Below are 27,990 nucleotides of genomic sequence, written 5' to 3'. Positions count from 1 at the left end.
TTATTTATTCTTCTCAGCTTCTTCACTGCTTTTGGCACTTGAAAATGTCTTCAGTCTTGAATATCTCTTCCACAGTCCCCTGGTTATATTTGTACTTGTATGCATTATGGGGCATTTTTTCATTTCTGGTGCACACAGCCATGTCACTTGCAGCAAGTACCTGAATGGTCACCTTTTCTGCAAACCAGACCTCCCTCCTTGGCCCATTTCTGTTTATTTATACACTATAGTTTGCTGACATCATCTGGAATATTGGATTCATTGTCACTTGTGTGTCAATATAGTCATCCAGGAAGAACACTGTGAGATATTGGACGGGATAGTCATAAAGAGAGAGGAAGTACTCGCAGGGTTGAAATCCTTGAAAGTTGATAAGTCACCAGGGCCAGATGGATTGTTTTCAAGGCTGCTGAAGGAAGTCAAGGAGGAGATAGCAGATGCTACTGAGGATGATTTTCCAATCTTCACTAGATACAGGGGAGGTACCGGAGGACTGGAGAAATGCAAATGTAGTTCCATTGTTTAAAAAGGGATCAAAGGAAATTCCAAACAATTATATACTAGTTAGCCTTACATCGGTGGTGAGCAAATTAGTAGAATCAAACCTGAGAGATAGGATTAACTGTCATGTGGAAAGGCATGGACTAGTCAGGGATGGTCAGCATGGATTTGTTAAAGGAAGGTCTTGCCTCACAAATTTGATTGAATTCTTTGAGGAAGTGACAAGAAGGGTTGATGAAGGTAGTGCCGTGGATGTTGTGTACATGGATTTTAGCAAGGCATTTGACAAGGTCCCACATGGCAGATTGGTCAGGAAAGTAAAAGCCCATGGGATTCAGGGTAATGTGGCAAACTGGACAAAAGGTTGGCTTTGTAACAGGAAACAAAGGGTAATGGTCGATGGATGCCCTTGCGAATGGAAAGTTGTCTCAAGCGGTATTCCACAGGGCTCGGTGTTGGGACCCTTGCTGTTTGTATTATATATTAACGATTTGGACGTGAACGTGGAGGGCACGATTGGGAAATTTGCAGATGTGACACAAAGATTGGCCGAGTAGTGGATAGTGTAGAGGATAGCCATAATGTCCAAAACGATATAGATGGGTTGGTGGAGTGAGCGGTAAAGTGTCAGATGGATTTTAACATAGAGAAGTGTGAGGTCATACATTTAGGGAGGTCAGACAGTTACAGGGATTACACAATAAATGGGAATATACTAAGAGGGGTAGATAAAGTGAGAGATCCTAGCGTACAAGTACACAGGTCCCTGAAGGCAGCAGTTCAAGTAGACAAGGTTGTAAAGAAGGCATATGGAATGCTCTCCTTCATTAGCAGAGGTATAGAATATAAAAGTAAGGATATAATGTTGGAATTGTATAAAACACTGGTGAGGCCACAACTGGAGTATTGTGTGTGGTTCTGGTCACCACATTACAGGAAGGACATCATAATTCTGGAGAGAGTGACCAGGAGGTTTACAAGAATGTTGCCAGGGTTAGAAAAGTGTAGCTATGAGGAGAGATTGGTTAGGTTGGGATTATTTTCCTTAGAACAAAGAATGCTGAGAGGTGACTTGATTGAGGTATACAAAATTATGAGGGGAATAGATAGAGTGGACAGGATAAAATTGTTTCCCTTGATGGAGAATTCTAGAACCAGGGGACGTAGATTCAAGATAAGTGGCAGAAGGTGTAGGGGGGACATGAGGAAGAACTTTTTCACGCAGGTAGTAGGTGTCTGGAATTCGCTGCCCAAGTTGGTGGTAGAGGCAGAAACTCTAAACACTTTTAAAAAGTACCTGGATCTGCACCTTAAGTGTTGTAAGCTGCAGGGCTATAGGCCGGGTGCAGGAAGGTGGGATTAGAAAGGGCACCTGGATGTCCTCGGGCTGGCATGGACAAGATGGGCTGAATGGCCTCCTTCTGTACTGTAACTTTTCTATGGTTCTAATTAAACCCAGTTCCACACCTCGATTCCATCCACTGATCCAGTGGTGTTGCCACTTTCTCCAACTGGCTGATGAATGTGCTAAAACTTTTTCAGATAAATGTGGCCTGTTAAAGCTTTCTATCAAGTTCCTTCAAATATATATGCATAACTGGCCTCAACATCATTAGCTTACCCACTTTCATCAAGCTTGGTCTAAAAGGAGAAAACCTTGGTGCCTTAGTTAACTGGAACTCAGCTTTCTTCTCTATATCTAATCTATAAATAAAATTGCTTTATTTTACCTCCATGACATTGCTAACCTCCACTCCCATCTCATCCCTTTGCAGGCTTGACTCTTATCCATGTCTTTATTTGCAGCTCAATTTTTACATTTTTTTCTTCCTCCCTAATGTTCTGCTTGTTGACCTCCGAGTCTTTATTACTACAACTGATTCAAAAGATCATAGCCCACAGCCTCACCTGTACAGAAGCACCACCCTATTTCCCTTATCTTTCCCAAGCTCTGTTGGCTTCCTTGGCCCATCAGATTGACTTGAGATCCTCCTCTTGACCTTCACTGCATGGTCACATATCACTCAGTCTCCTTAATCTTCCCCAAATCTTATGTTCCTTTATTTACCTTTCATTCCAGCCTACTCCTCCCCTATTCTTATTGCTGCATCATTGGTAGCCTTTCCTTTAGCCATAATGGCCCTGCAAATTCCTACCCAATACTGTGTTGCCACCATAACTCGACCTTCCAAAGCCTCCAATCGACCCATCTCTTTGACTACGCTTTCACCCTGACAAATCCCTCTCTTTCCCTCTGCGTATCCCTTTCCTACTGCTGCTGTCCACTCGATTGTAAATTGCTTTGAAATGTCTCTATGCACATGAGGAATACAATACTGCAAGTTGTTGGTTGTTCATTTCTCTATTCTAGTCCTGTCTCAGCTGGGGATATTTATCAGTAGTTCTCAGTTAGCAGTGAGGGAGGGGGAATCAGCTGAATCTAAGAGGGGAAGGAGCCGAACAACGGGAGAGAGCTACTCTGCATGAGCTCGAAAAAGTCTTATTTTAAGCACTCAGCAGGAGTGGTTTGAAAAGCAAAAGGCATTGGTACTCTGGGCGGGTTATGATGCAGAGATTAGTGGTGGGAGAAGCAAAGTACAGGGACTCTAGTATGGAAAATAGTAAAAACATAATTGATGGACAGGATATATGAATTAAAATTAAATTTTAAAAAATCTTCATTTTTTGTAATGAATATTTCAATTATTTAATCCAACAGGAGAATCCCCATCCAGCTGGACTGTTCTTGAAGATTAAAATCCTTTTGAAATGCGTTTCCCCCGATGTAGCTGTTTCTGCAGGTAAGAAGCAGAGCTTGAACCTAGTTCTGCATGAACTAGAATGAATTAAAATACATTATTTTAAAAACAAATTAATGGCACCAAGATGTTGAAGCTAACACCAGTATTAGAGTAAAACAGCCATTCAAATGTCAGGAATATCTTTGTTATTGTAGTGTAGTATCCTTTTAATTAGCATAAAAATAGAAAATACAGGAACCTTTAAGCAGGTCAGCTGGTTTCTTGATCATACTATGGCTGAAAGTGTGTAAGATTTCATTGTTAAACTTTTTATAACCAGTTGATGAAAGAGGAGACAAGAAGTCAATCTTTACTTAGTTTCAGATTTATTCACAAAGTGAGACATTCCAAATGTATAGCTCCTAACTTTACAATCCACCACCAGTGTCAATGTGTCTCTTTATATGTGCACATTGCCTAAGTAATTGTCCAATGAGTGTCCCCCACCTGTAGACACTTAATTTATCCAATTAACATTGTTACTCTCACGTCATATGCCTGTGGAAATTGTTGGGAGGTTGGAGGTGCACGGAGAAACTCAGAAGCTGTTCGGGGCTGGAATGTTGATGTGTGAACAGTGGAAAGCTGACACTGGTCACATGACAGGGAGACAGTTTATGATGAAAAATGTTTTAAAATTGACACTCTATAACTGACATTTTTTTGAAACATTCTATATCTGACATTTTTTTTGAATGGCCAGAAGTCAGATAATCGAAGATAAGAAGATGACCCCGACGGAAGAAACCCCGCAAAAGAAATAACTCTCCATAGAAGTCATCTCAGCTAGTGAAAAGAGGCTAATTTGTTTTACCTCTAAGGTTTACCTGGGGAAATGGTGGCATAGTGGTAATGTTACTGGACTAGTAATCCAGAGGCCCAGGCTAATGCTGTGGGGACATGAGTTTAAATCCCACCACGGCAGCTGATAGCAATTGATAAATCTGGAATTAAAAACTTGAACTATAGCTTGACAGGAAACTATATTACTGTTCCTTCACTGTTGCTGGGTCAAAGTTCCTTCCAAACAGCTTTGTAGGTGTTCCTACAACACATGGGCTGCAGCGGTTCAGGAAGGCGGCTATTATCAAGGACATTTAGGGATGTGCAATAAATGCTGGCCAGCCCACATCCCATAATTAAAATAAATTACACTTCTCCATTATAGAGGCTCCACCACAAAAGCCAGAAACTTCCAACCTCCATTTGTCTTCAAGGAACCAGGAGAGAATCCTCAGGCCTGCAATGTTTTCGCCCATAAGGACCGTATAGAAGTGACCTGATTCTTGGTAGTACAGAACTTGCGTATTGCTGAACAGAAACATGCTGTCGAAGCTTTTCGTCTTGCGCTAATTAGGACTGACGCAAGAATGCCAATTTCCAAATGGAACAACAATTTATACTGCAATATATATTAGAAAGGGGGTGCTGATTGGTTGGCAAGTTGGCTCTGATTGTGTGAGACATTGTCATGGCGATTGCACAAGGGAGCTTTGCCCCTCATGCATTTGTTTCAAAAAAGGGTGCAATATCCGGACATATTTCTTTTGCCTGCAGAGGACAGGTCCCTGCATATGAATATATGTAGCTTCTAGCAAACATACATGAGCTACATTGTAAGCCCGACTGAAAATCTTAGATTGGTTGTTAGTGTAATTCTTAGCATTCTTGGGATTGTTCAACAAATGCTGCTCATTTGCAGAATTGCACATAATGTTAGACAATATGTATCATGTTTTGTAAGCACGGGTTGGTTGAGTATGCTCAGTACTCTGCCTATTGCGAACAGCCAAAAGGACGTTCTGTGAGCAACTCTCAAAAACCTGTGCTGTGGCTCAAGAGCATTTTAAAACCTTTCAGCAGACCATGAAAAGACAGGCTGACAAACATGCTAAAGCCCAAACCTAAAAAACAGGGAACTAGGTCTTCATGCTGTTGCCAATATTGGGCTTCCCTCTGAAGGCAAGGTTTAGCGGCCCATTTATGTAAAAAAGCTCCTGTCCAACTGAAACCTGCTCAGCATTAAAATCAACCTCATTGTTTTGTTGAATTTTATGTGCCTCATTGATATTCTGCTGCAGTGCTGGGAAGGAACAATGGGAAGAATTTTCCTTGCCCGCTGGCGTCGGGCGTCATGCCGGGCATGATCAGACAATATGGCGGGAAGGCCAAAAATTGGTTCCACGACACCGTGAAACCAGTTTGCAATTGTCTGCCTGCCCGTCAATGGTGGGCTGTGTTTCCTGCCATCGCACATGGGAACTGCATTGTAATACATCTGCATATCATTATAAGCCCAGCTCGCCGGAATCATCCCCCCCACACTGCATCATCCGAGCGCATCAGCACGATTACACGCCAGCATGTTTCACAACAGCTTTTATAAGGCGTGCACCTGGCGAGCTACACTTCAAGGGGAACTCAGAGGTGAGTGCAAAGTACCGTTGTGTGGGTCGCCTGTTGGACCTCAAGGCTGAGGCGCTGAGCATTCAGGCGAAGGCACAGGCAAGTCACATTTCCCTGGCTGCCTGACAGTGCGGTGCCTGGGCAAGGGCAAGTTTGATGGGGGAGGTGGGGGGCTAAGGGCTACACTGTGGTTCAGGTGACTTGGGGGGTGCAAGGGCTGCACTACGGTTGATGGTAGTGCATAGGCATGTGCGGTGGGGCAGGGGGGGAGCTGGGGAGAGAAGCGGCCATGCATTCGGGAAACTTTGTATAAAATGACCGTTCCTCCACAGCTGAGTCAGTTCAGGCACAGCTACATTGACATGCTTATGTGCCCACTCAAGCAACGCAGAACCCTGAAATTGTCACCAAATACTTCAGAGCTTTTCACCCTGCGGGAACAGATTTAATGAGCGTTTTAGTGGACTGCAGAACAGTTGGACGACTGGGCATGTTGTACAATCTCCTTGCGAAAGCTGGCCATGGAACAGGCACTGGTGGAGGTACTCACAGCCCCTTGCAATGTCGTCATTCAGTTTTGGACCAATCTCCCACATGGTTCAAGCTAACAGTGCAGCCTTGCTGTGCAGTCTATGAGAATGCCTGCACCTGAGCTGAGAGCACAACATACAGTCCAGTGGGTAAAGCTGTTGCCAATTGGTCAGATGGAGTGAGGCGGAGGTGGGTAGGGTTTCGGACACCCATACAGCGCACTAAACTCTCGAGGTCCAAATGGTGGCCAGCAATCTCTGGGATCGTTAAGGGGCCTTCAGACTTAACCAAGAGAGGTTTTTAGTACACCCAAGCTAACCCACACACCTTCCTCTTTCATCCTGCAGGAGGAGGACATCTGGAGCATGGAGCCTGGTGACCTAGCTGCATGCATCATGGCTTACAGAAAGCAGAATTGAGAGCAAAGGTGGTGCCTAGCTGGGCAGAGGGAGGAGCAGCAACATCAGGAAGGAGGAGCAGCTGGGGCTCGCGTGCACACTGTTGAAGAGCCACAGCGAGCTGTCGCTGGTCAGTGCTTAGCCAGACCCAGGGTCTATCGACGGCGCTTGTGATTCCTGCAGATGACTGAGAACCAATGTCGCCAAAGACCGTACATGTCCAGGGAGCTGGTCAGTCACATTTTCCACCTGCGGCAGGATTTGGCCCCACAGGAACATGGAGGGCATCCATTACCAGTGGCTGTGAAAGTGACCTCGGCGCTCAATTTTTATGCCAGTGGCTTTTTTCAGGGCTCCACAGTGAGCTCTATGGGATATTGCAAGCCCCCACGCACAAATGCATCCATGAGGTCATGTACGCCATCTTCACGAAGGCACACAACTTGGTGCATTTCGCCTGGGATGAGGAAAGCCAGGATGCAAGATTGCTGGGATTTGCCCAGATCTCAGGTTTTCCAATCAACTGCACTCACATGATGCTCAGATCTCCATGGCTTCCATTCGCTGAATGTTAGCTGGTGTGCGACCGCCACAAATGCATCATATGGTGTCAGTGATGGAATTCAACCCGCGCAGCAGTGCAGGAGCAATGTCCTGGACCAAGGCCTCTATGGCGACTGCCTTCCCACCAGTATTGACTTTGGTGTGTTGGCATTCAGCGCTATCACCTCAGATGTAAGGTGGACAGACTCCTCTATTGTGCCACAGAATCTGAGGAGTGCATTGGCTAACCCTTCCGGATGTTTCCAAGCTTGCCTTTGCAGCTCCAGCAACTAAGGTATGACCGAGTCCAGAGGCTCATCATCTGATTCGGACTCAGCAGATTCCTGGTTTCCAGCAATCCTGTGAGTGCCAGAAACCCAGAAATTTCCTGCCTTCGCCTGCTTTGGATCAGACAGTGTGATGTGCTTACCAGATTTTGACCCCGAGGCCACTCTAAAGCTTGGTCCCACCAAGGTTTGTGTCGCTGTGCTGGTGGAGGGTGTAGGTGAGTGCTGTGATGGATCTTCAATGAGGATTTCAGCAGATTCCTCTTCTGAGGTGTCTTCGGAGCTTAAGTCAAGGATCTGCGTCATGAACTGCCTCGGCAGTTCCCAGATGTGCCTGCGAAAACAAGGAGCGATAATTAGTGCATGGCAGTGGCCTGTGAAACTGGACACATCGCTCACAACATGGTTGTCTGATGGATGTTGCACTACTGTATCCTCACTTGGTTGAGCACCACCGACCTCACCGTCAGCACAGGAACGGTCCAGATCTTCACCAGCCAGCTGGATGACTCTTATTTTCAAAGTCCGTGAGGACCTTGATTTCAGGCATTCCTCCACCAGTCAGAGACCCCTCCCATTTGTTGTGTGCCAGCTTGTCCCACATGAATACAGATGGAGATACTGTAAGCAGGATGCCAGTCAGGCCAAATGATACATATGCTTGGCATATGTAGGTGGTGAGTGGTGCAATGGATGGGATGAGGCCAATGAAAGTGTGTGTGAGAGAGTGAATGGTGATGTCCCTTGAGCTGGCAGTAAGTGAGATCCCTGTGGATGTGTGATGGGTTTGTGAGTATGTGAGTTGAGAGTGATGAGAAGAGTGGCTTATCCTGGTGGAACGGAGGAGATCACTCACCCTCTTTTGGCACTGGGTGGCTGCCTTGTTTTGGAGGACATTGGCACTGACCATCGCTGCCACCGCCTCCCAAGCTGGATTGGTGATGTTGCTGCCTCTCCTGCGGCCAGAGTGGGGGTAGAAGATATCATGGTGGGCCTCCATGGCGTCCAAAATGAATTCTTGGGACGTGTCACTGAATCGGTGGGATGGGGGAGCGGGGGGCTGCGATTTTCTTGCCTTTCGGGACCGTGTCTCCTGTGCAGCAGTTGTGAGCTGGAAGCACTAAGAGGTGCGCACACAGCTGCACATTAAATATGGCGCCCGGCCTGAGGAAGCGGCGAGGAGACGGCGTGACGGGCAAATCAGAGGCAGTCTGCCTGTGAAACGGCTGTTTCCCGGGAATGCATTATTAATTAGGTGCGATTGGGATGATACGGCGTGAAAAGCTGTCATTGCGGCCGGCGGTAAAGCGTTCTTTTTCCCACCCGCCACTGCATTAGTGCAAACCTGGGACGATTCTGCCCAATGTTGCACAGTGCTGTTTCTTATAATTACTATCTTTACTGATACTCCAGAATCCAAAATACTTACCAGTTGGATCCTTATGCTGCATTTTTTGTTTTAGAGATAAAAGGGAATCTGTGTGGTCATCTGTAGTGGGCCAATAAAATTGGCATGTCAACGATGATGCTTGCTGAGTTATTAGGTTAATGCCTATTGTTCATTACAGCTTTCACAGTGATGCTCTTGTTGGGAGTGTATTAAACATAATTCCTTTACAATACATTAACTCCATATGATGATCCAATGTGTTAGCTGTATTTAAGTGGATCAAGTAAAACCTGGAGCATTTAGACGCAACCTAGTTTACAGGAACTGACATTTCATGGTCCTGTGTTTTATGTTTTATTCTTTGCCATTTTGATTCATTTTAGCAGTCAGAGACCTTCTTGGAAAAGTATCACTTGATGTTTGTCTTGAAGCTGCAAAACTACTATTGGAACATGACCGGTCAGTGAAATCCCCTTAAAGTAATCCATATCTTACTTAAAGATTATTGGCGGTATTTTTGTTTTAACTAGCTGGGCATTAAGCATCAGCTGGGTTCTATAAAGTGTGTCTGGTCCTTCTTGCCGTATTTCTCTTTCTGCACTTCGTTCAGGTGACGCTTAACACCAAGGTGCTAAGACTGAAAATTAACCCCTTATGTCTATCTGAATTTCCCTACAAATCTTACTTCCAGTTATCTATTTTTTTTGTTCACAGGTTTGTAGGGAATATTCATTCCTATTGCAAATTCTTGGGTCCACATTTCACATTCCATGTTCCTATGTAAATGTCAGGGTTTGTTGATGAACTGATTGAATCACTTGGAGCCTGTTTACAAATGTGTCAACTGCCACTCATTGGTAGCACGCTTGTCTTTGAGTCACAGGTTCTGGGTTCAAGTCCCACTCTAGGGCTTGAGCAGAAAAATCAGGTCTTTCGATTGAGACATTAAACTGAGGCCCCATCTGCCTGCCTAGGTGGAGGTAAAACATTCCATGACTCTATTTTGATGAAGAGTGGGGGAGTTATTCCCTGTGTTTGGTCCAATATGTTTTCGTCAATCAACATCATAAAAACAAATTATTTGGCCATTCTCACTCACACTGCTGCCTGTGGGAGTTTGCTGTTAGCTGTCACATTTTCTACATTACTGTAGTGACTACATTTCAGAAGTGTATTGCTGAAAAGAGAGACGTTGCTGAAGCTTTTTGTTTGCCAGCGATCCAATTTGTAAATTGTTGTGATCTTTTGAAATTTATCTTTCTTGCGTTTGTCCTGATAAATGCAGGACAAAAGTTTTGGAAACATGTCTTCTCAGCAATATTCAACTTCTGAAGTTAATTGCTTTAAAATGCTTTGGATGTTTTGTGGTCATAAAAGGTGCCATATATATATGCCAGTCTTTTTCCTTTTTCATTTTCATCAGCCATTTTTCCCATTAACTAGAATTTCTAATGTCCCAGATAAAATTGGAAGTAAAATAAAACAAAATTCAAAATATTACATGCTTCAAAAAGTATAAATACCTTTGTATCATCATATTGCAATTTTTTTCCCATTGCCACATGTTTTCTCTCTCTCTATGGTCCAAATTCTCCTGAATACTTGTGTCATAGCAATAGCGCATTACAGCATTTGCCATTATTCTTGCGGGGATGTTCCGGGAAATTTTTGCACAAGTGAGCTTTACTAGTTTTAATTCCACCCCAATGTTTCCTGGAACGTTACATCCCTCTTTTGCGATACTGGCTGAAACAGGTAAGAGTCAACTAATAACCCCACTCCTTATTGAAAATAATGCAAACGTATTTTTCCTTGATTCACACAAGTTTTCTGGCTGCTCGCAGACATGCTGATGAAGAAAGGTGCACACAAACCTGGCTGTGCCGCCTTCAATTACAGGAAAATTCAGGTTTAGTGATTTGCAGGATATCATGTGTACTGGATTGTGATAACTACAAGGAGTGGTTATTGCTGAAAACATCAATATAATACTGACTTACTAACAACCTGGCTTTCAACAGAGATGGACTGTCCTTTGAATTTCTGACAACTTTGTCCAAGCAGTTTGAAACCAGTCATGATGTTGGGAAGGCTTTGTTGATGCATTTTATGCAACTGCTGCGAAGAGGCAAAGATGCCCTTGCCAAGCAGAAGATTGAAGACATTATTGCAGGTAGGAGATTATCAGAAGGATTAGAAAATCATCTTACGGTAATAATTACTTATATTATTCATTGCTCAGTTGCAAGAGCACTTCAGCTGATCATCAGTCTGGAAAAATCGATCCTATTAATATGATTTTAGAGTGTAGTATCAGAAAACAATGCAAATTCAATTTTTGCCAGCTCACTGTTGAATTTAGACACCACGTTATTTTCCAGCAGACTTTGAGACATAAACAAGGCCATTTTCCATTAAGAGTGTAGGGGCAGCTCACAGAGTGCCACAGGCCCAGGAAAGGCCCCTGCCAGAATTTTCCAGTGTCTTTCATTTAAATAATTAGGCCATGGGATGGTGGCATGAAGGTTGTTGTGGGAGTGGGTGAGTGGAAGTCTGGATGAGCAACATAAAAGATCAGCTACTCTATCTTAGAGGGGCATTTGCATTTCCTGCTTATCCTGAGGGAACTCTTTGGACTATCTTATACTATTACCAGGAAACCCATTTTGACGTATAGTACACCTGTCAAGGAAACATTGTTTTTGAAGGTATGATGGCATGTGGCAAAATTTCAGATCTTTTGCACAAATTTGGAGGAAATAATTTTTTAACTGACTCACCGCATGAAAATAATCTTGCCATCAATAAACAGAAATCCATTAAATTCTTCAAATATTTGTTGCCTTTGTTCATTTCCAAAAATGTGTGTCGTGTGTTGTTTGAGTTTTTATTGGTCAGAACCATTATAGTTGTCTTCCCTTTTTATCTTCTTTGAGATAATGTGTGCTATGGTTGTTTGACTCCTTTCCATGCCCTTCAAGTTAGTTTGTACATTGTTTTTTAATCGAGTTTTGTAACTCGATTGAGGCAAGAGATGAACTAAAGAGTAAATTGAAAAAGATTATTTTTATTGAAGAACCAAGGTGAAGGGCCCACACACACGGCAGAATTTAATGGAGCCTAATGAACTGGTGGGAGGGGAGGGGAGCCGTAAAATTGCATGGGAGGCGCTATTGTCAGATGCCCGGCTCTGGCAATTTTGGGCCACGTTACGCTGATGGCAGGAAGACATTGAGACAGAAATGCTGCATGGAAGCAGCAGGAATGTAATTGAGCTTGTTGAAGAGATACTTGTGTGGCATTTTCACACCTCTGAATGGAATTAAATGTTACCTTGTGAATTAAACATGTGGTGCATGGGGATCACAGGCCGTTGGATCCCCAACAATACAACCATATTGGGGCGAAGCCTCCGACTCTGAGGGGAAGGTTAGCCCTTGTGGAGCTTCTTTCTATTGAGGTGGATATTTATCTAAAAGGAAGAGGAGGCCAGCCAATTCACCAAGCTAAGGGACAGTTCAGAAGGGCAGTCACAAAGCTAAGAGACAGCTCTGAGGAGCAGAAGGACAGAGCCCCAAAGCTGAGGGGCAGAGCTGCAAAACTGAGGGACAGGTCAGTGATGCAGAGCTGCAGGCACCAGGTGCACCACAAGGCCTGGGACCCACTGTAGGATATGCCATACAAAGGCAGCAGCCTGTAAAAGGGGAGTGAAAGAAACATAGGATTCATCCACCCGGTCCTCCTGGACCCCCAAGTGGAAAAGTAGCGACGCAACGCAAGGGTGGATCAGGCAGCAGCCGGCACCAATGCCAGTGTAGCAACAGCAAGGGGTGCAGCCAGCGGCTGGATAGGCTGCACAAGGATGCTATGGGAAACAACAGCAGGAGTGAGTCAGAAGACAGGCTGTTCTGAAGCCACATGAACTGCCTCCAGATGTCGGAATGCCAGTGCCAGAGAAGACTGTGGCTGTCAAGGTGGCCTGCCCACTACCTGTGCGCAATGCTGCAAGATGACCTGCAATCCATGGAACCTGAATTTCTGGGTCAGCTTCACGCTGAATTTCTACGCATCTGACTCCTTCCAGGGATCCACTAGGAACATGTGTGGGATATCCCAGGCAATAGCTCACCACTGCATTAAGGAGGTCACCAATGCCTTGTTTAAAAGGGTTGGAGAGTTTGTGCTCTGCATACTGATCCTGATGGCCAGGTGGAGTGTTGGCTTCAGGGCCAGTGCAGGCTTTCCACAGGTGCAGGATATAATTGATTGCACACATGTGGCCATAAAAGCTCCCTTGGACAACCCTGCAGCTTTCATCAACAGGAAGAGAAATTCAATCAATGTACCACCGAAAGCACATCCTGCCGTTTCCCAGGGAGCACCCGTGACGCCTATGTCCTTTTGTCTCTCCCAGGTGTCATAGTTGTTCCAGCCCCAGGCACACTTTCAGAGATGGATCCTCGGGGACAAGGAGTACCCAGTCAAGACATGGCTGCTAATGCTGTGGAATAGTACAATGCTTACCACCAGTCAACCAGGGTCACAATCAATTCGTTTCTGTTGTTTAGACCTTCTTGGTGGGGTGCTGCAGTATGACCCAGTGAGGGTTCCATGATCACAGTTGTCTGTTGTTCTCTGTGTAACCTTGTGCAGCAAAGGGGGAGGCCTTTCAGCTAGAGGATTTGGAGGAGATTCACTCCTGTTCTGAGGAGAGGGATATGGTGCAGGGCATAGAGCAAGCAGAAGAGCAGGATGAGGCATCTGTACCAGGATGTGTGTTCAACAAGTTGATACATGTCTAGTATGTGGGCGATGACAGTTAGCCTGCTTTCTGCTTTTGTGTGCTAGTTGGCTTTCCCATTGTCAGCCTACACCACTTGCTAGCAGTAATGCAAGAAAAAGAACCAAATGTGTAAGTCTCTCCCTGTCAGTACACAGCCTTTCCATTGGCAAATCCTCAGCTGTGCCTCCTTGTGGCGACACACGGAAACTGGGTTCTTTGCGGCCCTAAGCTAAAGCTTCAGAGGATTTTGGAGGAGATTTAGCCCCTAGACACGCAATGTGCAGAGTCACCAGCATGCAGACATGCCCTGACACTCATAAACCAAACTCCTAGTGATGGGCAAAAAGCTCCACTGTCTTGTAGATACCTTGGGAGAGTGAAAGGCTGAGGGAGTAAACCCTGACAAAAAGTCTGGAGTGGAGCCCAAAGGCAGACTGATGTCTAAGCATGTCATCTTTCTGGCAACTCCTGCAACCAAGCCAGTGCCAAACAGAATGCTTTGCATTCCTTTAGATTCAGCCGGGGAGCTCAAGATTGAACCCTAACATTTGGACAGCTTAGGGTCTCCAAAAATTCAGCCCATGCCGAAAATGGAATAGAAGGGGGGAATAAAAGAGGGGATACAACCATGGATGAATGAATACAAATAAAAATAAATGGATAAAAAGTAAAAAGTGAATGTAGAAAAAAGGGGAGAAAAAAGGGGGTGGGGATGGAGGGGAGAGTTCATGGTCTGAAGTTGTTGAACTCAATATTAAGTCCGGAAGGATGTAAAGTGCCTGGTTGGAAGATGAGGTGTTGTTCCTCCAGTTTGCGTTGGGCTTCACAGGAACATTGCAGCAGGCCAAGGACGGACATGTGGGCATGAGAGCAGGATGGTCTTTGCTGCTATGATATGCTGCTAAGCTACTGCTATGATGTGCCTTCAGGTCATCTACAGAGGGTGTCTACTTGCATACCAAAACTGACAGAAAGCTGTTCAGCCTTGATTTTCTGAGACCCAAGACAAAGGTGCGCCAAGTCCTCATTAGAGAGTTGCTGTACGTTGATGACGCTGCACTAGCATTCCATACTGAGGAACATCTTCAATGGCAAATGGACAGACTTTCTGATGCTGTTTGATTTGACCATCAGCATCAGGAAGACAAATGTCATGGTCCAGGATGTTACTGTACCGCCGTCTAGCAGCATGGATAATGTGACGCTGGAGGCTGTTGATAGCTTCACATATTTAGGCTCCACAATCACCAGCAATCTGTCACTTGATGCTTAAATCAATGCACGCATGGCAAAAGTGCCTCTGTTATGTCCAAATTGAGTATGTGAGTGCAGAACAACAACAACCTTACTGGGAACACCAAACTGGAAATCTACCAACACTGCATCCTCAGTGCACTCCTCTACAGTAGTGAGACCTGGTCAACATATGCTTGGCGGGAGAAAAGGCTGAACAGTTACAGCATATGTTGTCTCCGATGTATCCTCAATATCTTTTGGCTGGACAAGTTCACCACCTTAGAGGTCCTGGATTGTGCAACTTTCATCACTCATTGCTAAGCCAATGACTTAGCTAGTCTGTGCTGGCTCGGCAATGCTCATTGGGTGGATGACGGCCACCTATCCAAAAAACTTCTATATGGTGAACTGGCCACTAGGCCATGATGTCCTGGGTGTCCATACCTCCACTACTAGGACACCAGCACACAGCATAGGAAGATGGTGGACATTAATACTGGCAAGAGGGAGACCGTCGCTGATGAGTGTGATCTCTGGAGCCTGACTGTTTTGAAGGTCATTGGAATAGGCAAGCAGAAACGAGAAGCTGAACTAGCCAAGAAGAGGACCTAGAGAAAACAGAGGTGAGTGAATCATGCACTTTCTCAGTCCACTTTTCCTCTGCAGTAAATGTGGCAGAACCAGCCACATCAGGCGATGCTTAACACAGTATTGACCACCATGGCACAAAGCTTTGTCTCATGAAACAGAAGACTGCCACCATACCCGAAAAAAGAGCCTTGGAGAGACATACAAGGGAGGCTCATGACAACCTCATTCACACCAACTTCCAGCAGGCATGATGCCCTTGGGTTCCCCTAGGAACACCAATCCACATCATCACACTTAGTACTTATCAGCGTCCATCGCCCAGCCTCTACATGCACGTTGCCCCATCCTGCGAGAGGGCCGGACTCTGCTTGCCTCAAGACAGGCAGAGGAGGGTGCAAGGGTTCACATTGTGAGTGAGGAGACAACAGTAACTGAATAAAGGTCACAGGAATAAATGCACCAACACAATTTAGTGAGACGCAAAGGCCAATCATCATTTAAGTATAACCATCTGTGCCACCTGTTGCAACTGGGTGCTCTTTCTAATACACTTCTGAGTTCTCTGATGAGGTGTGGCCCTGGTATCTGCAGCTGAGGTGGAGGCAGGCTTGAGAGGACCTTGGCAGCCGTCCTTTGGGTGCATGATTCCTGAAGGACCCTAGAATGCTGAATGGCTCCTGCAGCTACCTCCTCTGTGGCCATGTCTACCGGAGGCAATTGGGTAACCGACGGAGGCACTTGTGCATTGTTGGAGCACCTTGAGAGGAGCCCCCAGATACAGCAGGCTGTCACTTGGCACCTACTGGAGATGGAGGGGCACCTGGAATGGAGTTCAGGTGCCTCGCCCCCTCTCACCTGGCCACTGCTGCATAGAGCTCAAGGTCAAAGCGATGGTGTGCAAGTTAGTGCATATCCAATAGCACATGAGTGGTATGCTGGACCTGGCTCTTCATGAGTGTTGCCAACCTCTCCATGGAGGAAGCATGCACTCACATGCCTGAGATATGGTAGAGCTTATGTCCTGGATGGACTCCTCCATGATCTGGGCATAGCCTCTGGCAGCACCACCAGATGTTTCGCTTTTCTTGCTGCAACTCCAGAAAGGGGTGTGTGACCAACGCTGCAGCCTTGTCATTTTTTTATTCATTCATGGGCTAGGCCAGCATTTATTGCGCACCCCTAATTGCCCTTGAAGGTGTTGTGAGTTGCTTCCTTGAACCGCTGCAGTCCCTGTCGTGTAGGTACACCCACAGTGCTGTTAGGGAGGGGGTTCTAGGATTTTGATCCAGCAACAGTGAAGGATTTCCACATCAGAATGGCGAGTGGCTTGGAGAGGAACTTCCAGGCGGCGGCGTTACCATGTGTCTACTGCCCTTGTCCTTCGAGATGGTAGCAGTCATGGGTTTGGAAGGTGCTAAGGAGGTTTGGTGAGTTCTAAGGAGGTTTTGTGAGTTCCTGCAATGCATCTTATAGATGGTACACACTGCTGCTACTGTTGGTGGAGGAAGTGAATGTTTATGGATGGGGTGCCAATCAAGCAAGCTGCTTTGTTCTGGATTGTGTCAAGCTTATTGAATGTTGTTGGAGCAGCACTCATCCAGGCAAGCGGAGAGTGTTCCATCATACTCCTGACTTGTGCCTTGTAGATGCTGGATAGGCTTCGGGGAGTCGGGAAATGAGTTACTCGCCACAGGATTCCTAACCTCTGACCTGTTCTTGTAACCATAGTACATATATGGCTCGTCCAGTTCAGTTTCTGGTCAATGGTAACATTCTGGATGGTGATAGTGGGGAATTCAACAATGGAATGCCATTGAATGTCATGGGGCGATGGTTAGATTCTCCCATGCTGGAGGTGGTCATTGCCTGGCGCTTGTGTGGCATGAATGTTACTTGACACTTGTCAGCCTAAGCCTTAATATTATCCAGGTTTTGCTGCTTTTTGGCACGGACTGCTTTAGCATCTTAGGAGTCTCGAATGGTGCTGAAAATTGTGCAATCATCAGCAAACATCCCCACTTCTGACCTTATGACGGAAGGCAGGTCATTGACACAGCAGCTGAAGATGGTTGGGCCGAAGAGACTATCCTGAGGAACTTCTGCAGTGATGTCCTAGAACTGAGATTATTGCCCTCCAACAGCCACAACCATCTTCCTTTGTGCTAGGTATGCCTCCAACCAGCTGAGAGTTTTCCCCTTGATTCTCATTGACCCCAGTTTTGCTAGGGCTCCTTGATGCCACACTCGGTCAAATGCTGCCTTGATGTTAAGGGCAGTCACTCTCACCTCACCTCTGGAGTTCAGCCCTTTTGTCCATGTTTGAACCAAGGCTGTAATGAGGTCAGGAGCTGAGTGATCCTGGCTGAACCCAAACTGAGCGTTAGTGAGCATGTTATTGCTAAGCAAGTGCCGTATGATAGCTCTGTTGATGACCCCTTCCATAACTTTACTGATGATCAAGAGTAGACTGATGGGGAGGTAATTGGCTTGGTTGGATTTGTCCCGCTTTTTGTGTGCAGGTCATAGCTGGGCAATTTTCCACATTGCCGGATAGATGTCAGTGTTGTAACTGTACTGGAACAGCTTGGCTAGGAGCGTGGCAAGTTCTGGAGCACAAGTCTTCATTACTATTGCCGGAATATTGTCAGGGCCCATTGCCTTTGCAATATCGAACGCCTTCAGCTTTTTCATGATATCATGTGGGGTGAATCGAATTGGCTGAGGAATGGCATCTGTGATGCTGGGGACCTCCAGAGGAGGTCGAGATGGATCATCCACTTGGCACTTCTGGATGAAGCTTGTTGCAAATGCTTCAGCCTTACCTTTTGCAATGATGTGCTAGTCTCCCCCATCATTGAGGATGGGAATATTTGTAGAATCTCCTCCTCCAGCGAGTTGTTTGATTGTCCACCACCATTCACAACTGGATGTGGCAGGACTGCAGAGCTTAGATCTAATCCGTTGGTTGTGGAATCGCTTACCTCTGCTTGTTGCTTGCTGATTATGCTCTTTAGCATGCAAGTAGTCCTGTGTTGTAGCTTCACCAGGTTGACACCTCATTTTTAGGTATGCCTGTTGCTGCTCCTGACATGCCATCCTGCACTCTTTATTGAACCAGGGTTTGAACCCCTGGCTTTGTGGTAATGGCAGAGTAGGGGGTATGCCAGGCCATGAGTTACAGGTTGTGGTTGAGTATAATTCTGCTGCTGCTGATAGCCCACAGCGCCTCATGGTTGCCCAGTCTCGAGTTGCTCGATTTGTTCTCAATCTATCCCATTTAGCATGGTGGTAGTGTCACACAATGTGATGGAGGGTATTCTCAGTGTGAAGTCAAAACCTTATCTCTGCAAGGACTGTTTGGTGGTCACTTCTACTGTCACTGTCATGGACAGATGCACCTGCGCTGGCAGGCTGGTGAGGATGAGGTCAAGTTGTTTTCCCTCTTGTTGCTTCCCTCACCATCTACAACAGATCTAGTCTAGCAGCTATGTCTGTTAGGACTCAGCCAGCTCAGCCTGTAGTGATGCTACTGAGCCACTTTTGGTGATGGACATTGAAGCCCCCCACCCAGAGTACATTCTGCACTCTTGCCACCCTCAGTGCTTCCTCTGATTGCTGTTCAACATGGAGGAGTAGTGATTCATCACCGTGGCGGGGTTGTGGTAGGTTGAAGCTACGGAGGTGTTACATGGTACTCAGCAGGAGGTTTCCTTGGCTATGTTTGACCTGATGCCTTGAGACTTCATGGGGTCTGGCGTCAATGTTGAGGACTGCCAAGGCAACTTCCTCCCGACTGTATACTACTGTGCTGCCACTTTTCCTGGAGTCTGTCCTGCCGATGGGCCAGGACATGCCCAGGGATAGTGATGGTGGTGTCTCAGACATTGCCTGTAAGGTATGATTCCGTGAGTATGACTATGTCTGGCCGTTGCTTGAGTAGTCTGTGATACAGCTCTCCCAACTTGGGAACTGCCTCCCAGGTGTTAGTAAGGAGGACTTTGCAGTGTTGACAAGGCTGAGTTCGCCATTGTCGTTTTCAGTGCCAAAGTCGATGCCAGGTGGTCCGTTTGGTTTCGTTCCTTATTAACTTTCTAGCGGTTTGATACAACTGAGTGGCTTGCTTGGCATCAGAGGACATTTAAGAATCAACCAAATTGCTTTGGGTCTGGAGTCACATGTAGGCCAGACTAGGTAAAGATAGCAAATTCCCTTCCCTAAAAGGCATTAGTGAACCAGATGGGTTTTTATAACAATCGACAGTGGTTTCATGATCATCATTAGACTTTTAATTCCAGATTTTTATTGAATTCCCAGGATCCCCAGAGCATTACCCTGGGTCTCTGGATTGCTAGTCCAGTGACAATACCTCTATGCCACCACCTCCCTTATCAGCCTGCAGCTCAATATGTGCCTTGCCTCCAACAGTCTCCGACTGCCATGTCCCCCTGTCAGCTGCAGCTGCGCAGGTGTGAGGTGCTCACCATATTGTGAGCCCGAATTGTGTCCTGAACACACACCCACTGGCATGAAAGTATCTGCGCTGATAGAGGTTACGGGGGAATGGTGTGATACTATATTCTGAGGGTTCAACATCCTCCTCTTCAGAGGTGGTATGCAGGGTTCCTGTTGAAGCAATGTCCATCTCTTCAGTGTACAATAATCTGCATTGGAGAAGACAACAATTAGGGCAAAGCCTTCCCATTTCCACTTCCCATTCACGTCTGACGCGCCTTTTCCTTTCTATCCAGCAGTGGACACTAAGCTTGAGGACTCCTCACTATCTTCACGCTTTACTCTGATCCCACTATCGTTATAGCCCAGCCACCCTCTGACCAGGTCGAAAGCCTCCACTTCAGTTGGTGTCAAGAGTTTGGATGTCTGGCACAGTTCCAGTCGCCTTCTCCCTTTGCCTGGTGTTTTGGGTCCTTTTCTCCTGCAGACAAGGGAAAAGTGAGTTGCCACGCAATAATCAACTTGCCCCCTAATCAACTGGCATCCCTCAAGATGGACCCTCCCAGATGTCTCACACAACACACATCAACTCTCACAGGACTTGGAGGATGCTGGCAACAAGAGGCAGATGCCTGCCCCCACATGTCGCCATTCCTCATGAGGCTGCCGCTGCTGGAGTATACAAATCTTTCGCCCATCCAGCCAAACCCTCCCTACGCTGAGACCCATCGTGTCTTGCCCACATGAAAGCCATAGTGTACTCAGCATTCAGTCAACTCATCCTGGCAGTGCAAATGCACTGCTGGACCCCATGGCTGCAACCTCCAATACCATCTCCACCCAGATTCCCATGGCCAAGCCACAGGCTATCGTTTTGCCATCTACAAGGAACATCACCTTCAGGCATTCTTGTGCAGCTTGGAGGAGAATCTGCAGGGAGGCATTGCTGAACCTTTGGGCCATCTTTTGTCTGTCCTGAGACATTCCCCTGTTTTCAGCATCCCGTTCTCCATTGCACTGGAAACATGGGACATGATGGCTCTTGGTCTGAGCGATGATTGCTGTTGATATGAGAGATGAAGGACCTTGGTCTGTGTAAGAGGGTGGGTGCTTGCAACAGCTGGCACAATGATGTGGGAAGCTTTGAATCACTTCAGGTAGGCCTGACCACCATTTAAAATTGGACCAGTACTTGTGCTCCTGTCACCAAATGCCAAGATTGGCACCTTCCTGCTTGTCTCCAACACTTGATTCACTGGACATTGTGTCTCCAACTTGTTAATTGGCTGGCTGCCATGTAATTATGTTCGGTCAATCACTTATGTCCCGAACAGCAGTGCCAACCAATTCCACCTTTTATTATGCAGGAAAAACCAAAATTTCAAAGAATGGGTCCAGTACAAAATTAAGTTAGTAAGTTTACTCAAGATTCCAGATAGAACATTTGGTCCATCTTGGCTCATCTGTTCAGGAAAAAAAGTCGCAACAAACTCTCATCTAACTTCTCATACCCCATCACACCTTTAGGCTTTTTAAAAATTTCCTGAGTTTTTGCCTCCACCATCCCACCTCGAAGTCTGTTCCATGTACTGATGAAGCTCGGTGTGAAGAACAACGTTCTTTTTTAAATCGTTTATGGGATGTAGGTGTCACTAGCAAGGGCTGCCTTTATTGGTCATCCTTAATTGTCCTTCGGAAGGGTGGTGTTGAGCCATTTTCTTGAAGTATTTGGTCCGTGTAGTGTTGGTGCACCTACAGTGCTGTTATGGAGGAAGTTTCATGATTTTGACCCAGTGACAGTGAAGGAATGGTGATTGTTTTTTGTCCAGGATAGCATGGTATATGATTGGAGGGGAAATTGCTGGTAGTGGTGTTCCCATGTGCTTGCTTCCCTGGTTCTCCTGGCTGATGGAGATTGTGGGTTTGGAAGATGCTGTGGAAGGAGCCTTGGCGAGTTGAGGCAGTGCATCTTGTAGATGGTACACAGTGCTGCTACATTGCACCAGTGATGGAGGGAGTGAATGTTTAAGGTGATCTATGGGGTGCCAATCAAGCATGTTGCTATGTCCTGGATGGCGTTGAACTTTGAGTGTTGGTGTTGCATTTATCCAGACAAATTGGGATTACTCCAACTTGTGCCTTGCAGATGAGTCAGGCTTTGTAGAATTAGGAGGTAAACCACCCACCATAGAATTCCCTGCCTCTGACCCACTCTTGCAGCCATAATGGCTGGTTCAGATAAGTTTCTGGTTTTTGGCGACACCTTCTGGATGTTGTTGGTGGTGTGGATTCAGCAATGGTAATGCCATTGAATGTCAGTGAGGAGTGGGGTGATGTTCAGAGTCTCTCTTGTTGGAAATGGCCATTGCCTGGCACTTGTGTGGTGCAAAAGTTAGTTGTCTCTTATTAGCCTAAACTTCATTATTGTCCAGGCTTTGCAACATGTGGGCACGGCCTGATTCATTATGTAAGGAGCTGCGAATGGAACTAAACACTGTGATCATCAGCAAATATCTCCACTTCTGAGCTCATGGTGGAGGAATAGATGATGAAGCAGCTGAAGATATTTTGGCCAGGATACTGCACTTAAGAACTCCTGCAGTGATGCCCTAGGATGATTAGCCTCCAACAACCACAAGCTTCTTCCTTTGTGCTTGGTGTGACTCGAACCAGTGGAGAGTTTTTCCCTGATTCCCATTGACTTCAATTTTACTGGCATTCCTTGCAATTGGCTGGATTAGATTCATCCTGCTTTTTGTGGACAGGCCATACCTGGGCAATTTTCCACATTGTCGGGTAGATGCCTGTGTTGTGGCTGTACTGGGACAGCCTATCTAAGGGCTTGTCTAGTTCTGGAGCCCAAGTCTTCAATGCTGCTGCCGGAATGTTGTCAGTGCCCATAACGTTATGCTGTTTCTTTTGCCTTCAGCCATTTCTTGATATCACGTAAATTGGTTCGAATTGGCTGAAGACTGGCATCCGAGTTGCTGAGGGTGTCAGGAGGAGGCCGAGATGGATCATCCACTCGGCACTTCTGGCTTAAGATGGTTGCAAGTTCTTCAGCCTTGTCTTTTGCACCAATGTTCTGGGCTCTCCATCACGGGGAGGATGTTTGTGGTGCCTCCTCCTCCGATTAGTTGTTTTACTGTCCATCACCCTTCATGACAGGATGTGGCAGGACTACAGAGCTTTGATTGGATACATTTTAGTTCTATTGCATATAGCCCTGTGTTGTAGCTTCACCGGATTGCCATCTCATTTCTAGCTCTGCCTCCTTGCATGCTCTCCTACACTCGGTGAACCAGGATTGATCCCCTGGCTTGATGGTAGAGGGAGGAATATGCTGGGCCATGAGGTTACAGATTGTGGTCAGATACAATCTTCTACTGCTGATGAACCATAACACGTCACCGATGCCCTGTTTTGAGCAGCGAAATTTGTTCTGAGGCTATGCAGTCAACATTGTAGCTTTGGCCCAGAACATGATGCAATATGTGCTCAGCGTGAAGACAGGACTATGCCTCCAATATCGTGGTCACTCCTACCAATACTGCCACAAATAGATGCATTTTCAACAGGTGGATTGGTAAGAACAAGGTCACGTAGATTTTTCTATCTTGTTGGTTCTCTCACCACCCGCCGCAGGCCCAGTCTAGCAGGTTTGTTCTTAAGAACTTGGCCAGCTGGGCCTGTATTTGTGCTTCCGAGCCATCCTTAGTGATGGACATTGAAGTTCCCCTCCAAAGTATATTCTGCTCCCTGCTATCCTCGGTGCTTCTTCCAAGTGGTGTCCAACATGGAAGAGTACGAATTCATCAGTTGAGGGAGAGCGGTAGGTGATAACCTGCAAGAGGTTTTCTTGCCCATGCTTGACCTGAAGCTGTGAGGCTTCATGGGGTCTGGGCGGTACACTACTGTGTCGTCACCTGTAGTATATACGTCCTACAGATGGAACAAGATATGCCCTAGGGTAGTGTTGGGGGAGTCTGGGGTATTGACTGTAAGATATGATTCTCTGAGTAAGACTACATCAGTTTGGCATTTGACTAGTATGTGGGACAGCTTTCCCAATTTTGGCATAAGTCTGAGATGTCAGGAGAACTTTGCAGAGTCGATTGGACAGGGTCTGCCTTTGACCTTTCCAGTGCCGAGGTTGATGCTGGGTGGTCTGTTCGCTTTTATTCTTCTACTTTTTCATGGCAATGTCATACAACTGAGTGGCTTGCTAGGCCCTTTCAGAGATCATTTAAGAGTCAGACACATTACTGTGAGGTCATTTGTAGGCCATACCGGGTAAAGATGGCAGAGTTCCTTGCTGTAGGGGCATGCATGAGCCAGATAGGTTTTTATGACAATCCAACAGTTTCATGGTCACCGTTACTGAGATGAGTTTTTTAATTCCAGGTATATTTAATTAATTCTATTTCCCCAGCTGCTTTGGTAGGACTTCAACTTACCTGTGGGAGGCATGATTGGGAAATTTGCAGATAATGCAAAAGTTGGCCGTGTAGTTAATAGTGAAGAGGCGAGCTGTCGACTCCAGAATGATATCAATGGTTTGGTTGAGTGGGCAGAGAAGTGGCAAATAGAATTCAAACGGGAAAAGTGTGAGGTAACGCATTTGGGGTGGGTAAACCAAGCAGGAAGTACTCAATAAACAGGGAGTTATTAAGAGGGGTTGAGGAAGTGCAAGATCTTGGAGTACATGTCCACAGGTCCTTGAAGGTGGCAGGACAAGTGGACAAGATGGTCAAGAAAGCATATGGAATGCTTCCCTTTATTGGGTGAGGTATTGAATACAAAAACAGGGATGTAATGATGGAACTGTATAAAACGCTGGTGAGGCCACAGCTGGAATTTTGTGTACAGTTTGGGTCACCACACTACAGGAAGGACATAATTGCTCTTGAGAGAGTGCAGAGGAGATTTACAAGAATGTTGCCAGGGCTTGAAAATTGCAGCTGTGGGGAGAGATTGGATAGGCTAGGGTTGTTTTCCTTAGAACAGAGGAGGCTAAGGGGTGACCTAATTGAAGTGTACATAATTATGAGGAGCCTAGATAGGGTAGACAGGTAAGACTTGTTTCCCCTAGCTGAGGAGTCAATTACCAGGAGGCATAGATTCAAGGGGCAGAATCTTCCGGCTGGTGTGCGGGTGGCAGAGCCCGCATGACAGCGCTTAAAATGTCGTGCGCTGACGTCAGCGCGCGGTATCGCGATATATCGGTCGGTGGGCTGCTACGCAGCGGGACGCACACCTGCCATTAATTAAAAGCCTCATTAAGGCTCTTAACTTGCTAATTATCGATGATTTTGAGGGGCCTGTGCGAACTTTGGCTCAGTACACTGGGTAGGTGATTTCTTTACAAATCTCATCCAGTGGCGGGATGAGGTTTGATAGCGGTTTTAGAAATGATTAATAAAGTTTTTGTTTATTTCATTAACATGTCCCATCTCGTGTGACATTTTCACATGAGGGGGACATGTTAATGATTTTTTAATTCTATTTTTTATATTTGCCAGCCTTTCAGCGATCTCCCTGAGGCAGCACTTTGCCTCAGGGAGATGTATGCTCTTTCGCATGCATGCGCGAAAGAGCACACTCTAACAGTTGGGGAATTCCCTCCCCCCCCTCCCCCGCACAGGAAGCGCTATGCACTTCCCGTTGGGCGGGCTTTAATTGGTCCGCCCACTTAAAAAGGCGGCGGGGCCCGTTGCAGCGGCGGTGATCAGCTGCCTGCCCACCGCCGAGCCGGTGGGGCCCGCCCGCCCATCAAGGGCAAAATTCTGCCCAAGGTAATTGGTCGAAGGATTAGAGGGGACATAAGGAAGACCTTTTTCACCCAGAGGGTGGTGGGCATCTGGAATTCACTGCCTAAGTTGGTTAAGGCTGAAACGCTCAACTCATTTAAAAGGTACCTGACCTACATCTGAAGTGCTGTAACCTGCAAGGATATGGACCAGGTGCTGAAAAGTGGGATTAAAATGAGCGGGCTAGTTCCTTTTTTCTCTTTTTGGCCGGCGCAGACACAATGGGCTGAATGGCCTCTTTCTGCACCGTAACTTTTCCATGGTTCTTTGGTTCTGTGGAGCAATATTAACATAACCAGAATGCTACAGTCCCTGAGAGCAGCCCTAAATTTGTCTTTTACCAACATGAGCTATGCATTTTGCTATGGGCAGAATTTGAAATATATTTCTGAATTTACCTTTTGGTGACACATGCACCTCTTTAATGTCACCTCTCAGTTACCTCCTTTCAATACTTGGAAGTCCAGCTTCTGCAATCTTACCACATAACTCACTATTCTGATTTACCTTCTTGTTCTTAGCTCTTTTGCCTTCAAGACTTGAATGTCTGACTTGAACCTCTTTAATCTGAAGTAGAAACAGTACTCAAGATCAGTACTTTGATGAGCATCATGGTCATTGGCAGCCTTCCTTCTCGTAAGATGATGGTTTGCGCTGTGGTGGTCAACTGTGTGTTAAGAATCGCCTGGTGTTGCTGAGGAGTTCCATTCTAGTGTGGCAGTCTCTGCTGCAGAGGAAAACACTGGTTGCGAAAGTGCATGATTCACTGGCCTCTGTTTTCCCTGGGCCCTCTTCTTAGCCAGCTGAGCTTTCCATTTCTGCTCGCCTCTCAATATCCCTCCAAACAGCAAGGCCCCAGAGGTCACTGCTGTCGGCAACTGCCTCCCAGTTGTCTGTGTTAATGCCCGTCATCTTCATATCTCAATTGCCAATGTCCTTCTGGTGGAGTTATGAACTGCGAAGAGGCTGTGACCCAGCGGCTAGTTCACTGTACAGAAGGTCTTCAGGTAAATGGCCATCATTGATCCGATGAAGACCGCTGAGCCAGCGCAGTCACTGTTGGCTTAACAATGAGCGTATGCTGATGGAATTAGCACGCTCCAGGACCTCTCGAGTTCGTGATCTTGTCCTGCCAAGGGAAACCGAGGATACAACTGAGACAGCAAAGGTCGAAACTGTTTAGCCTTTTCCCCTGCCTCACATATGTTGACCAGGTCTCACTACTGTAGAGGAATGCACTTAGGATACAGGCTTGGTAGGCTCACAGTTCGTTGTTCCCAGCCAGGTTATTGTTGTTCAGTCTCTTACTCAGCTTGGACATAACAGCTGCAGCTTTAGCGATGTATATGTGATTTCAGCATCAAATGACATTGCTGGTGATTGTGGAGCATAGATATATGTGAAGCAATCAACAAGCTCCAGTGTTAAATTGTCAATGCTGATAGATGGTGATATAGCACCATTCTGGTCCATGAAATTTGCTTTCCTGATGCTTATGGTCAAACCAACTTCATTTTAGGCATGAGAGAGTCTGTCCATTTGCCACCGACGGTGTTCTTTGGTAAGGAATGCTAGTGCGGCATCACCAGCGTAGGGCAATTCTCTGTTTTGGACTTTGCTTACTTTTGTGAAACTCGAATACTTACCTTGGAGGTCAGGAACTCGAGTTTCCTGCGCATGCGCCGGCTCGGAAATGGCTGCACATGTGCAGTTAGTTTTTGTGTCTTCAGGCCGGGAACTGAGCCTGCGCATGTGTGTGGAAGAAAAGAAGCAAAGAAGTGAAACAGCACAAAATTGGAGGTCAGGTGACGTGAACTGGAGTGCCATTGGAAGGAAGGTGTCCCAGGGAGCAGGTCACAGAGAGGGGGACAGGGAGAGGTCCCAGAAGAATGTCTCAGGCAGGAACAAAGACAGGGATCAGAAAAAGGCCCAGAAGATACTCCCAGGTAAGGGACAAGCACAGCGATCAAAAACAGATCCTATTAAGTTGAGAGAAAGGAGCAGAGAAATAGCCTCCAAGTTAAAAGAGAGAGCTGTGGGGAGCAGACTTGAAGCAAAGTGGGCTCGAGAGAAGCCCTGAAGATCTGAGAGGGCAGCTGAAGGTTGGTGACTGTGCTGCGTGCCATAAGGGGAAATGTACCTTTTTGGAGCAGCGGTGTTCTGCTTGGCACAGCCGAAGATCTGAAAGTGGGCTTGGAAGGTGAAGCGTGAGTGTACTCGGAGACCCAGGGAAAAGGAATCTCGGAAAGTGAGATTGAAAC

The 27,990-nt window shown here is 46.3% G+C and overlaps 1 protein-coding gene across 1 annotated transcript in view; it reads left to right on the top strand.

Moving 5' to 3' along the window:
• tex11 (testis expressed 11) overlaps positions 1-27,990 on the top strand; it is a 201,773-nt gene that overhangs the window by 72,824 nt on the left and 100,959 nt on the right. Inside the window, exons 10-12 of the mRNA XM_078546158.1 lie at positions 3,221-3,302; positions 9,241-9,316; positions 10,879-11,030. Coding sequence (XP_078402284.1) covers positions 3,221-3,302; positions 9,241-9,316; positions 10,879-11,030 — 310 coding nt within the window. The remainder of the gene's footprint in view (positions 1-3,220; positions 3,303-9,240; positions 9,317-10,878; positions 11,031-27,990) is intronic.

This window comes from Cetorhinus maximus, chromosome 8 (genome assembly GCF_964194155.1).
Source record: "Cetorhinus maximus chromosome 8, sCetMax3.hap1.1, whole genome shotgun sequence".
Taxonomy (NCBI): Eukaryota; Metazoa; Chordata; class Chondrichthyes; order Lamniformes; family Cetorhinidae; genus Cetorhinus; species Cetorhinus maximus.
This window is presented reverse-complemented; position numbering and strand designations above follow the sequence as displayed.